The sequence below is a fragment of the Crotalus tigris genome, unplaced genomic scaffold, assembly GCF_016545835.1.
Source record: "Crotalus tigris isolate CLP2741 ecotype Arizona unplaced genomic scaffold, ASM1654583v1 scf7180000017550.10884619, whole genome shotgun sequence".
Taxonomy (NCBI): domain Eukaryota; kingdom Metazoa; phylum Chordata; class Lepidosauria; order Squamata; family Viperidae; genus Crotalus; species Crotalus tigris.
The window spans coordinates 6,434,645-6,447,733 of record NW_024096468.1 but is presented as its reverse complement, the minus strand read 5'-3'; the positions used below and the strand labels follow the sequence as shown (position 1 = coordinate 6,447,733).

At 41.9% G+C, this 13,089-nt stretch overlaps 1 protein-coding gene across 5 annotated transcripts in view; it reads left to right on the top strand.

Moving 5' to 3' along the window:
* The window catches only part of CCDC92B (coiled-coil domain containing 92B), a 46,890-nt gene that overhangs the window by 22,630 nt on the left and 11,171 nt on the right, over window positions 1-13,089 (top strand). For 3 of the 5 annotated variants that reach the window (XR_005556481.1, XR_005556483.1, XR_005556480.1), the window contains 2 exons: window positions 3,076-3,123; window positions 9,934-11,267. Coding sequence is in view for 2 of the 5 variants with exons in the window: in XM_039341821.1 (XP_039197755.1) it covers window positions 3,076-3,123; window positions 9,934-10,589 (704 nt within the window). In the remaining 3 variants the exon portion in view is untranslated. The remainder of the gene's footprint in view (window positions 1-3,075; window positions 3,124-9,933; window positions 11,268-13,089) is intronic. The other 2 variants (XM_039341821.1, XM_039341824.1) reach the window with 1 other exon arrangement.

The window sequence follows — 13,089 nt, the reverse complement described above, 5'->3', positions numbered from 1 at the left end:
TTTCTTTCACAAGGCTAGCATTCACACTTGGTTGATACATTTGTCGTTTTTGGTACAAGATTTCATTTCTCATATTTAGTACCCAATTACTCATAGACTTGAAACCTTCCTAATCCTATCTCATTGTCAGAAGTTTCCTGCTGTGTGCCTGTGGCTTGTTTGTCAGTTTCACAAGAAAGCTAGCAAAGAGAGGGGAAGCTTTGACAGTCTGGTGGATAATTTAATCAGTTCTAACTTTTGGTGGCTTGTTTCTGCATAGTTGGATTAATTTCTGGGTGGCTTGGTGTTTTAAAACATTATAAACAAATATGCATATTTGCTCAAAACATTAAGCCATACTGGATAATTAGCATGACCCTGGGGATGCTGTGATGGTCATAAGTACAAGGACTGGATGTAAGTCACTTTTTTCAGTGTCATTGTAATTTCAAAAGGTCACTAAATGAACAATTATAAGTTGCAGACTTTTTAATTTGAATGTTGTACTTCTCACTTTTAAGAATAAATCTATAGGTTTCCAAGTTAGAAAATTAATTAATTTAATTGTTTAACAATTAATCAGTGGAACAACCTACGTACCTCCAGAATCTGTGAATGCTCCAACACTGGAAGTCTTTAAGAAGAGATTGGACAGCCATTTGTCTGAAATGGTATAGGGTTTCCTGCCTGAGCAGGGGGTTGGACTAGATGACCTCCAAGTCCCTTCTATCATCATCATCATCATTATTATTATTATTAATAATAATATTGAAAGTCTGCTGGTTTATAGATCTCTCCAAGATTAGGAGACCTGAGCACAACTAAAGCTGATTTCAAAATCAGTGCATATGTATATTAATTCCAGGACATGTTTATAGCAAATTTAGGCAGTGTTGTGCTGTCCTGATGTTATAGACTGCAATACCCAAAACATTTTAGTGTTTAAAATTAGAGGGCCTCAAGATATTAATAAAAACATCTGGGCAGCAATAGATTTGCTTATTCCTTATATGGAATAAGAAACTGGTATAACAAAATGTGCACTTGTTATAGCTTTAGTCTGGCAAGATTCTGTCCATTAGGTTAAAACAAAGAATTGGACTCGATTGGATCTCATTGGGTTTGGGTCTGACAACCATCCCTTGTTGAACACACCCTGGTTGATTGATTGATTGATTTAATTAGGTGCATAGTTATACCATGTCTGCCTGTCCTGTTTCATTGTTATTTTTGCAATGCCAAAGTGGGAATGATCCCCTTCGTGGAAACCACTCTACTAAAAGCCCTTAATTAAAACAGTTTAGAAACCTCTAAAGTGAAACCACTTAATTAAAAGCTGTTTACAACAGCCCACTGAAATCATTTAATTAAAAGGTCTTAATTAAACCCATTAAATAAACCCAATAAAACCGACCTGACTAAGTCAAGAGAATCCCTAAAAGTTTGCCTTTCAAAGCATAAAACCTTTGCAACTCTGGACATAGGCAACATCACCATCCTAAGTTGTTCCACTTATTAATTGTTCTCACTGTGAAATAATTTCTCCTTAGTTCTAGGTTGCTTTTCTCCTTGATTAGTTTCCATCCATTCCTTCTTGTCCTGCCTTCAGGTGCTTTGGAGAATAGACTGACACACTATTTTTGTGGCAGCCGCTCAAATATTGGAACACTGTTATTATGTCATGTAGATGTCTTAATGAAACTACTGTTTACTTCAAATATAAAGGAAGTCTGTTGGCATTTCTTGGTAGCTGGACTAAGCTCATTCTCTGCATTCAAAGCAACTATATCATCAACATTTTATTTTTTGGATTTGTGTTGAGTTGTGTTACTTTTGCTTTCCTTTTACTTTCAGATCTCCCATGCTAGGAAAATGACATAATATTTGAGTAATTATATGACCTGATCAAATATAATTATTGGGATGGCCTTGCCACCTTGGGAATGAGCCTCACTCAATACACTACTCAAAAGTGCCTAGAATGATGTGGATGTGAAAATTTCAATTCCCAGAATTCCTCAGCCAGCACTGGGCATTCTGGGAGTCAGATGGCCCACATTTGGACCAGATAGAGCAGTGGTTCTCAACCTTTTAAATGCCGCAACCCCCAACCAGTCGTAAATCGAGGACTACTCAACCGGTCGTAAGTCGAGGACTACTCAACTGGTGCAGCACCGTTTGCAGAATGGGACTTTTGGCGGGCTCAGCAGGGCAGAGACAGCCTGGACAATTCCTATTGGCTTTTGAAAGCCAATAGAATTAGACCCTATTCAAGAGAGTCTATTCTATTGGCTTTCAAAAGCCAATAGAATAAAAGGGAGTAGCACAGCTAAGGAAAGGGGGGGGGGAAATGGCGGACTGCGTTGTTTGGCGACCCCCGTGAAATGGTCATTCGACCCCAAATGGGGTCCCGACCCCGGGTTGAGAACTACTGAGATAGAGAGTAAGGCTCCTGCCACTATGTATGTTGAGGAACATTTGAAATTTTATTATCCCAGTTCTGATTTTTTTTTTTCAAAAATTGTGGATTATGAGTAGATCCCAAACAAGCAACCGATAGAATTAAAGCCCATAATGGGCAAAGTCAGAGACAAAGTGGATGGGATTCTGCTGAAATCGAGTTGTGGTCTACATACAATACACCTTTTAGCCCTGTCAGCTGCTGCCTTGTGTTTGCTTATGCTTCACTGCAGCCTGTCATGAACTGTAGGGTGGGGGAATGAAGAGGGGAATGCTTTGGGAAATGAAAGTAAGTGCTGTATCTCCTCAAGATGCTGCCTCAAGATCACCCAGCTGGAAGAAGGAGGGAGCTGCATACCAAACTGCCCATTAGGAAAACATCTTGCCTGAACCAGATTGGTTACACTGGGGGGAGCAATGAGAGAGAGTTAAGGGAGGGAAGAGTAGAATGTAGGGATTTTGGCACACAATTTTCAGTTCCGGCTTTGCATTACACCTTTCTCAACAAATGGAGCCAAGGATTGGTTTTATTTAGAGGTTTCAGTCGTGGAAGTTCTGTCAAGCCCTTGCATTGATCTGTCAAATAATAAACGATCTCATGTTTAACCTTCCTGCTTTGTTGTTCTTCTCTTTTAGAATTGACCCATGATCTTGAAGTGAAAGAGTTGGAAGCCAAGCAGCAAGGTAAGCAAGAAGATAAATTTCTCCTTTTTAAATGAAATAAAAAACATAAACTAGGAATAATAATAATAATAATAATAATAATAATAATAGTAGTAGTAGTAGTAGTAGTAGTAGTAGTAGTAGTAAAGTTGGAAGGGACTCTGGAGGTCATCTAGTCCAACCCCCTGCTCAGGCAGGAAACCCTACACCATTTCGGACAAATGGCTGTCCAGTCTCTTCTTAAAAACTTCCAGTGTTGGAGCATTCACTGCTTCTGTTGGCGGGTTGTTCCACTGGTTAATTGTTCTCACTGTCAGGAAGTTTCTCCGTAGTTCTAGGTTGCTTCTCTCCTTGATTAGTTTCCACCTGTTGCTTCTTGTCCTGTCTTCAGGTGCTTTGGAAAATAGCTTGATTCCCTCTTCTTTATGGCAGCCCCCGAGATATTGGAATACTGCTATACTACAGTCTACACTGGCTTGAATCCATTATGGAAAAGGCATTGGAAGTTTGATTGGATCCAGCATGGCTCTTCTTTGAGATTATGCTAGCAATTGAGCTATTAGCTACTACTATACTCCCTCTTATCCTAACAAGGTAGATGTGAGGATGGAAAAGAGAGAGAACTTGGGTGTTCAGTAAATTGTAAGCGCAACAATACTTCCAGCGTGAACATATGGGAAACCTTTGTTCCTTTAAAATACAGTTTACTAGAACAATGGGTGTGAAGGGGATTGTTAACAGGAGTCAGTCTCCCAATTGCTTTTCTCTCTTCTCCACTCCCTTTCATTCAAGTCTCCAACTATAGCCGGTAGAGGGTGCCAAATGACCAGGCACGTGTGATATTGTTCAGGTGGCCTCTTTCCTCATAGCATCTTCCAGACTTGGAAGGTTCCCAGTTGAACGTTGTCCTGTTCCAGCAGCTGGTTTGGTTTAGTTTAGTTTCATGTTATTCCAGTGGCGTGAAATTGTGACTTAGTCTGGAAAGCCTAAGCAAGCTGGCCTTGCAGCTTTCAAAATCATCTCAAGATCTTCCCTCCTGCTGTAGTAAAATAGTAGAAAAAAGGTAGCCCAGCTCTATGATCCACTTCAGGAAGCATACAAAAGCTACTGTATATAAACAGGAGGCAAAGCCCACAGCCACTAGCTCGATGTTATCCTGTTGGGTAATGAAACATCTGCAAGCAAACAACCACGTTCAGGGAGCACCAAGGACACCAAACTGAGAGTTTCCAATCATCTTAATAGTTGTAATTTTAATTGTATTTACTTTCATGCTCTTTTTCTATGGATGTATATCATCCAAAGTCACATTTGTCTGAGCTGATTAGCTATATAAATGTCATATGTAAATAAATAAATCATGTGTATTATTATTATTATTATTACTTTTCTTCCAAGGAAGAATAAATATTTTGACTCAACCAGTGCAGCATTTGTAAGCAGTGTCCTAAAACGTATCTTCCTGTCAAAAGAAAAACAAACAAAATTAAGTTTTGTTAACAGCATATTTATGTATTCATTCGTGGATTCATTTGCAAGATTTATAAACTGTTCAATCCCTTAATGGCTCTGGATGGCTTACCGTACAGCAGAGGTTCTCAACCTTTTTAATGCCACGACCCCCAACCCGTCGTAAGTCGAGGACTACTCAACCGGTCATAAGTCGAGGACTACTCAACTGGTGCAGCACCGTTTGCAGAATGGGACTTTTGGCGGGCTCAGCAGGACAGAGACAGCCTGGACAATTCCTATTGGCTTTTGAAAGCCATAGAATTAGACTCTATTCAAGAGAGTCTATTCTATTGGCTTTCAAAAGCCAATAGAATAAAAGGGAGTAGCACAGCTAAGGAAAAGGGGGGAAAAATGGCGGACTGCGTTGTTTGGCAACCCCCGTGAAATGGTCATTCGACCCCAAATGGGGTCCTGACCCACAGGTTGAGAACCACTGCCGTACAGCAAGACAATAAAACATCCATTCAAACAGACCTGAAATCATAACAGATATAACAAAGAAATTAAATCAGTAGTTTTAAACTAGAGGAAGAAGGAAACTTGGTTCACCTTCAATGGTCATTTGTTTCAAACTATTTCTATCCATGTTTCTCTGAAAATAAAACTGGGTCTTATACTATATTTTGCTCCAAAAGACGCATTAGGGCTTATTTTCCAGTTAGGGCTTATATTCAGGGAAATACGCTACTAAATGCGTCCGTGTGGCTGACCATCTTAAGTGGGGCTTATTTTGGGGGTGGGGCTTATATTATGAGCATCCTGAAAAATCATGCTAGGTCTTATTTTTCGGTTGGGTCTTATTTTCAGGGAAACATGGTGGATGTATTCAAGGGCTATCCTACAAAAAAAAATCTTTTGCAAAACTCTGTAGTAAAGGTGTAGTCTTCCACTTATGACCACACTGAAGCCCAAAATTTCTGTTGTTAAGTGAGACATTTGTTAAGTAAATTTTACCCCATTTTACGATCTTTTTTGCCATAATTGTTAAGTGAATCCCTGTGACATGGTTCCAAAAGAAAGCAGATTTTCAAAGAATTTTGAGGCTTATTCCTCTAAAAGAATCTTTTATTATTCTGCATAGCTTCGGCACTAACAAAGTTAAGCCAGAAACTGAATCCTCCCTCCCCCAAGCATCTGTAACAAAGCATAACTCACTCCTTCATTCTACAGTCATCAATCACATTCTCCAATTAATGTGAAGTGTGAGGTGCCCCTCCCGTTGCAGCTGAGCTGACCTTGGCCACACTGTGCCCAGACATTGTTATGGTTAACTTGCATACTTTCCCATCCCTTAGACTACTACTATCTGCCGTAACTCTAGAAATGCTATACGGGCTAAATAAAACAGGTTTGCTTCTTCATATATGGCAAGTAAGAACATCCGATGTTAGCAGTCTTGACACCCTGCAATTGTTCAGTTAGTGACATGGTTGCTAAGTGAATCTGGCTCCCCCATTGACTTTGCTTGTCAGATGGACGCAAAAGGGGATCACGTGACCCTGGGACACTACAACCATCCTAAATCTGAACCAGTTGCCAAGCGTCTGAATTTTGATCACCTGAACATGGAGTCGTAAGGGTGAAAAAAGGCCATTTTTTTCAGGGCCATTGTAAATGTGAATGGTCACTAAATGAACTGTTGTAAGTTGAGGACTACCTGTATTGAAGCAAGATATTGCCTCTTCCAGGTAGAGAGGTCCCAGATTTATCCGCCAAAGCTGCAGTAAAACCATTCACGCACACACGTGTGCCAACCCCCTAATTCTACATAGCTCCAGTGTCAGTGGCAGATGCAGGAAGATTCTTAATTGCAAACCTCTTTTTCAAGGTGGGCAACCATCCAGAACAGATGTCTCTCTCTTGCTCTCCAAACAAACAGGGAGCAGCTCAGAGCAAAACAAAACAAAACCAAAAAAAAAACTGAATTCCATTTCCTTTACATTTGCATTATCTTCAAATTACATTTCATGAAATGGTAACCCTCCAGTCATGCAGCCAGTCATTTTTTCTCTCTCTCTCATGAGTCACACAAGAAATTACAACTTGGAAACCACGCCCAAAGCTTCAAAAGATTGCAATGAAGCCCCAAACAGGCTTTCTTAAGCTTGGCAACCTTAAGACATGTGGACTTCAACGGGCTGGCTGGAGAATTCTGGGAGTTGAAGTCCACACATCTTTTTTTTTTATTGAAAAGTTTTATACAAATACATTATTACAATACAATAACCCTCCCTCCCCCCCACCCCAACCCTCCCCCCCTCACTTCCCAGAGCTGATTACAAGGTTAAAAATAAATAAATAAACAAACAAACAAATTCTAACTAAGCTTATCCAACTATACCAATAACCAAATCCCTAAAATACTTTAACTCAAATACAAACAACTCCCAGTTTAAACTATAAGTTAATCAAAAACTAAATAATACTTTCTAATCCCATATTAACATCTTAAAGTTGCTAAAATTGAGAAACACTGGCCTGCACCTTCCTATTGTGCATTTCTGCTTTCTGTTGCAAGAAGTAGAAATCAGATCAGAAAATCAAGGCGAATGAAATTTGGAAGATCTGAACAATGGGATCTCGTGGTTTCAACCCTCTCCACAAAGTCGAAGTTTTACTTGGGCATGCCAGGTTCCGCCCTCAGCCTCGGGGCAAAAGGTGAGGCTGTTAGTGCAGCAAAGGAGGTGTGGAGAGCATCAGATGGTTTAATGAGAATGGAATGCTGATGGAAGACAGTCCTAGCAAGACAAACCGCGGCTTCCCAAGGAAGCCATCTCTGGCCACGCCTGGCTCACAAAAACATATCCAGCTGGTCCCATCTTCTTTTTAGCTCCTTGGGTCAGAACAGAACACAACAGAATAACTGAGTTGAAAGGGACCTTGGAGGTCTTCTAATCCAACCCCGTCCTCAAGCAATAGACCCTCTAGCATTCCAGATAAGTGGCTGTCCAGTCTCTTCTTTAAAAGCCTCCAGTGATGGAGTAGCCACAACTTCTGAAAGCAGGCCGTTCCACTGGTTAATTGTTCTCACTGTTAGGAAGTTTCTCCTTAGTTCTAGGTTGCTGACTTCCAGAAGTGGTAGAAACTAGATTTTAGATTGTCACCTCAAATTTCTGATCGAGACTCCATTCTTCAAGCTTCTGTAGCCATCTCAGTAGTAGGTACTTGGTTTAATAGTAGTAACCGTGAGAAGGCGCTTGGAGTTCTAGTGGACAACTGCTTAAATAAGAGCCAGCAATGTACTGCAGCTGCCAAATAAGCCAATGCAGTCCTAAGTTGCATTAACAGAGGGAAAGAATCAAATGAAAGCAAATATACGTGTTCCAGGATAGTAGTTCAGGATCCGATCTGAGTCAGTCACCGGGACCACAGGTTTAGTCTTCCAAGCTTTTGGACTTGTGCTGAAGCCCATTCTCAGGGAAGCTCTTTCTCGCTAGAACAGCGGTTCTCAACTGTGGGTCGCGACCCCTTTGGGGGTCGAACGACCCTTTCACAGGGGTCGCCTAAGACCATCGGAAAACACATAATTACATATAATGCTTTAATTATGTTCAATTTGTAACAATGAAAATACATCCTGCATATCAGATATTTACATTACGATTCATAACAGTAGCAAAATTACAGTTATGACGTAGCAATGAAAATAATTTTATGGTTGGGGGTCACCACAACATGAGGAACTGTATTAAAGGGTCGCGGCATTAGGAAGGTTGAGAACCACTGCACTGGAACATATGAAAATGTGCAGATAGAATCTATATATGGACAGAATCGAGATCATGTGAATGTTAGTACCACTTTATAATGACTTTGTAAGGCCACACTTGGAATATTGCCTCCAGTTTTGATTGCCACTATATAAAAAAGATATTAAGATGCTAGAAAGAGTGCAAAGAAGAGCAACAAAGATGATTAAAGGACTGGAAGCAAAAACACATCAAGAATGGTTGCTGGAATTGGGTATGTCTAATTTAATGAAGAGAAGGGCTATGGGTGACATGATAGCAGTATTCCAATATCTAAGGAGCTGCCACAGTGGGGGTAAAACCTATTCTCCAAAGCACCTGAAGGCAGAACAAGAATCAATGGATGGAATCTAATAAAAGAGAAAAGGAACCTAGAAATTAGGAGAAATTTTCTGACAGCGAGAACAATTGATCAATGGAATGGCTTGTCTCCAGAAGTTGTCGGTGCTTTGGAGAATAGGTTGACCCCTAGAAGACTAGACCAGAAGACCTCCAAGATCCCTTCCAACTCTTGTTATTCTTTACAGTATCCTGGGCATATGATGACAGAATGACTCAGCATTTTCTAAGTTCCTAAATGGAACTGCCCCCTGTTAGGCTTAAAGAGAGAGGAGGATAAAGGATGAATTAGCATATTTATTATTTTGCTGACATCTATGGAAATGGCTGACTCACTGCACCAGCCTTCCCTTGGGAACAGTTTTCATCTTCCAGCATTAACAGCTCTGTGGTTTCTTAACCTACATCGTCTGTTCTGGGCCTTTCTTGACTGTTTTCTTCTGACACCGTGAAAAGTGTCTTTGTACAACTGTTGAAACCATTCTTATGGGTCCCTATGTCATAAGTGAAGAAATGATGTCATTAAGTGGTTGGGTGAAGAATATATTAAGGAAGGAAAAAGGGAAGATATAGACTGGAACACCATTTGAGCATGTCTGAGCAATGGTAAATTCTGTGGCATGGATATAAATCCAGAAATTTGGCTTGTGCATTAGAAAGCCTTTTTTTAAAAATGAAAAAAGGTAGCATGATAGATCTCTGCCTAGTTCTTGGACATACCTAGAGCTTGGCTGGCTGAGGAATTCTGGGAGCTGAAGTCCACAAGTCTTAAAGCTGCCAAGGTTGGAGACCCCTGATCTACAGGTAGTCCTCAACTTATGACCACAACTGAGCCCAAAATTTCTGTTGCTAAAAAAAGACAGTTGTTCAGCGAACCACTGCAGTTGTAAAATTAGTAACACAGTTGTTAAGTGAATCTGGATTCCCCTATGACTTTGCTTGTCAGAAAGTGGCAAAAGGTGATTCCATTACCCAGGGATGCTGCAACCGTCATAAGTACATGCCAGTTGCCAAGTGTCTGAATTTTGATCATGTCACCGCAGGATGCTGCAACGATTGTGTGAAAAACAGTCGTAAGTCACTTTTTTTCAGTGAATGGTCGCTAAGCTAAGTTAAGGACTACCTGTATTCCCTTCCAGAGATTGTCAATCCCTATCTGAGACCGATGAAGGTCCTGGTGAATGTTGAACTCAAATCTGCTCTTTTGTCTTTCCTTTGTCGCTTGCATTAGACGTAATAGACCAGGAACTGGAAGAAAAGTGCAAAATCATGGAAGCCCAATTGGAAGAGAAAGAGAAGGGCAATTTGGAATTGCATAAAGAGCTGAGGCATAAAGAGAGCTTGGTGGCTGCCCTCCGATCCAACCTGAGGAACAAAGAAAGGAGATTCTTGGAAGAGCTCAAGCGGAGAAGCCACCGAGTGACCGTCCTCAACACGGAGCTGCAGAAACAGACGGAGGCGGCCGCTTACCTCTCCTTCCAGCTTCACTCAAGCAAACAAAAACTTCACGGCACCCGGCAGAAAAGCGCAGCCCAGCCCGAGAAACCTCCGGAGAAACCCTCCGTCCCCCAACCCAGCGCTGAGTCTAGGCCCAAAAAAAGGACTCAGAAGTCTCACACCCGGCGGCAGGCGAGCAGCGCTTTCCATTGCAAAGGCGCCGTCAAGGACATTGTGGCTCGCGAGCGGCTCGGCAGCTTCGAAGACCTCGAACCCATGCCCGACCCGGCTCTCTTTTTATACACCACACGACCCCACCCTCCGTCCCGTCGTCAGAAACCAGAGCGCAGCACGTCGGATTCGTCCTCCAAGGAAGGCCCTGAGCAGGGGAACCGGAAGAGCGGTTGGAAAAAGTCCTTTCAGCCTCTCGCCGAAGAACCGGCAGCAGCTGTGAGTCACGTCAGGACTTTGGGTCACCGTCGGGGCCCCTCTTCCAAAGGGGAACCGCAGAAGCAAAAGAGCACTAGCGCTCACCCTGCAAAAGACTGAAGGAGCAGAGGGAAAGCTATGGCACCCTTTTGAAACCGTCTTGAGCACATCCGTCAATCAAGGGCCCACGAGGCAGGGAATGCACCACTCCTAAAGCCATTGAGATGCCATCATCTTGGACTGTTACCTTGCTTAAAATTCCCACATGCTGTAGCTATGCATCCCCTGGGAATGGCGTCAGTAAGAGTGGACTGACCCAGCGCCAGGAGGGCCGTGGAGTCATTGGCTGAGGTTACCATAAGCAACCTTGCTTCATAATTTGGCAAAAAAAAAAAAAAAAAAAGAGAGAGTTCCGAAAAGGGAACTTCAAGTTTTTTGTGCCTTGCTTGCTAGTTGTGGTTTTCCTTTTTTTTTTTTTTTTTCCTTTCTTTCTTTTTTTTTGAACTCGGATGGAAGTCTTGCCATCGGCATTTGGGGAATCTGGCTTTCATCAGCGAGAACAAAAGCCAGCATCGGGGTTTCCCCTAAGCTGAATGTGTGTAGTTTACCCCTCTCTCTTGGATGTGGTTTCGTTTAGTTTGACATTGCCATGCTTAGAATATCGTCCATTGCTGGAGAAGATGGCCATGAAGGGTGAATGTGAGTGTTTGGGGGGGGGGGACATGGCTTTTCTAGGATATCGGTTGACTCATTGAATTTATTTGCCGCCCATCTCATAACAAAACAATTCTGGGCGGCAAATAAATAGACAGAAAAGCTTGGGTATTTTAACATCTGTGTTTTGAGCAAAGCAGGGATGTGCAGTCTCAGGCCTAGGGTTACAATAGTTGTGGACACCTTCAATGTCACTGCTCGAGGTGCTCAAAACTTGCCACCAGCTTGTAATTTTTACAGCAGCTGAAATGGGAAATGATTAAAGCCATGGAGAGAAATCGTATGAACTGTGTGCAATGCCATAAATTAAAATTAGTTAAAGGTAGAATATAAATTTAACTAAATTGACTTTGGTTTGGGAATTTGCCTGGGAAATCCCCAGTTTTTAATTCTCTTTCCCTTTTTACAATGCAGCCACATTCAAAAACCAAGTCCAGCCCTTGGACCAAAAACTATTGTGCGTCCCTAATTTGTAGCACAATACAGGTAGTCCTCGACTTATGACCACAGCTGAGCCCCAAATTGATATTGTTAAGCCAGTCATTTGTTGAGTGAGTTTTAACAGCCACAGCTGTTAAGTGAATCACTGCAGTTGTTAAGTTAATAAGATGGTTGTTAAGTGAATCTGGCTTCCCCGTTGACTCTGCTCGTCAGAAGGTCGCAAAAGCTGATCACGTGACCACCGAACACTGCAACCATCATAAATAGGAACCAGTTGCCAAGTGTCTGAGTTCTGATCATGTGACCCTGGGGATGCTGCAACAGTTGCAAGTGTGAAAAATGATCCTAGGTCACTTTTTTCAGTGCCGTTGTATCTTTGAACGCTCATTAAATGAATGGTTGTAAGTCGAGGACTACCTGTATTCTAAGGGGGACGTCTAAGGTAGGGAATCTGAACATTGGGAATTGCCTTCCCAGTCCTCCCATTTGCCATTCCTATTCTCCTTAGAAATTTCATCACTGGTCTTCCTAAGATGGATCTGAATCATTGTTTTTTTTTAAAACAAAACAAAACAAAAAATGAAACCAAAAATAATGACAGGGTTTTAAATTTCCAGACCTCGAGCATTTTTCTAGCTTGGTGGTCTAAATTCGTGTTTCCGTTGCCATCCCTGGGTGTTGATCTCTTCTAATTCATATCAAACTTTTCCAACTCGGCACTTTGCAAAGCATTTGGGGGAGGGGGGAGCAGTTCTCTCAACTGCCGGTCTGCACAATCCAAGTGATGGAAATTCGGCTGGAATTTGGTGGGAGGATGTTGATATGTATGTATATAAGCTTACGGGTAGTCCTCTACTTATGACCACAGTTGGGACCAGAATTTCAGTTGCTAAGCAAGGTGATTGTTAAGAGAGGCGCACTAGATTTTTATGATCCTTTTTGACACGGTTGTTAAGCAAATCATTGTAATTGGTAAGTGAATCATGCAGTCGGTAAATGAATCCGGCTTCCCTCGTTGGCTTTGCTTGTCCGAAACCCACCAGAAAGGTTGCAAATGGCCATCACTTGATCCCAGAACACTGCAACCATCGTAAATATATGCCTGCTGCTAACTTTTCAAATTTTGATCACCTGACTGTGGGGATCCCAAAGGTGCTTTTTCACGAGGCAACTGGACTTCCTTGTTTTTCTTTGAAGGCGTTTTGCTTCTCATCCAAGAGGCTTCTTCAGCTCTGACTGGGTGGTGGGGGAATGGAGGGATTCATAGTCCTTGTAGACAGCTGGTCATTTGCATTCTTTTAGAGCAGGGGTCTTCAAACTTGACCCTTTTATGACTTGTGGACTTCAATTCCCAGAATTCCTCAGC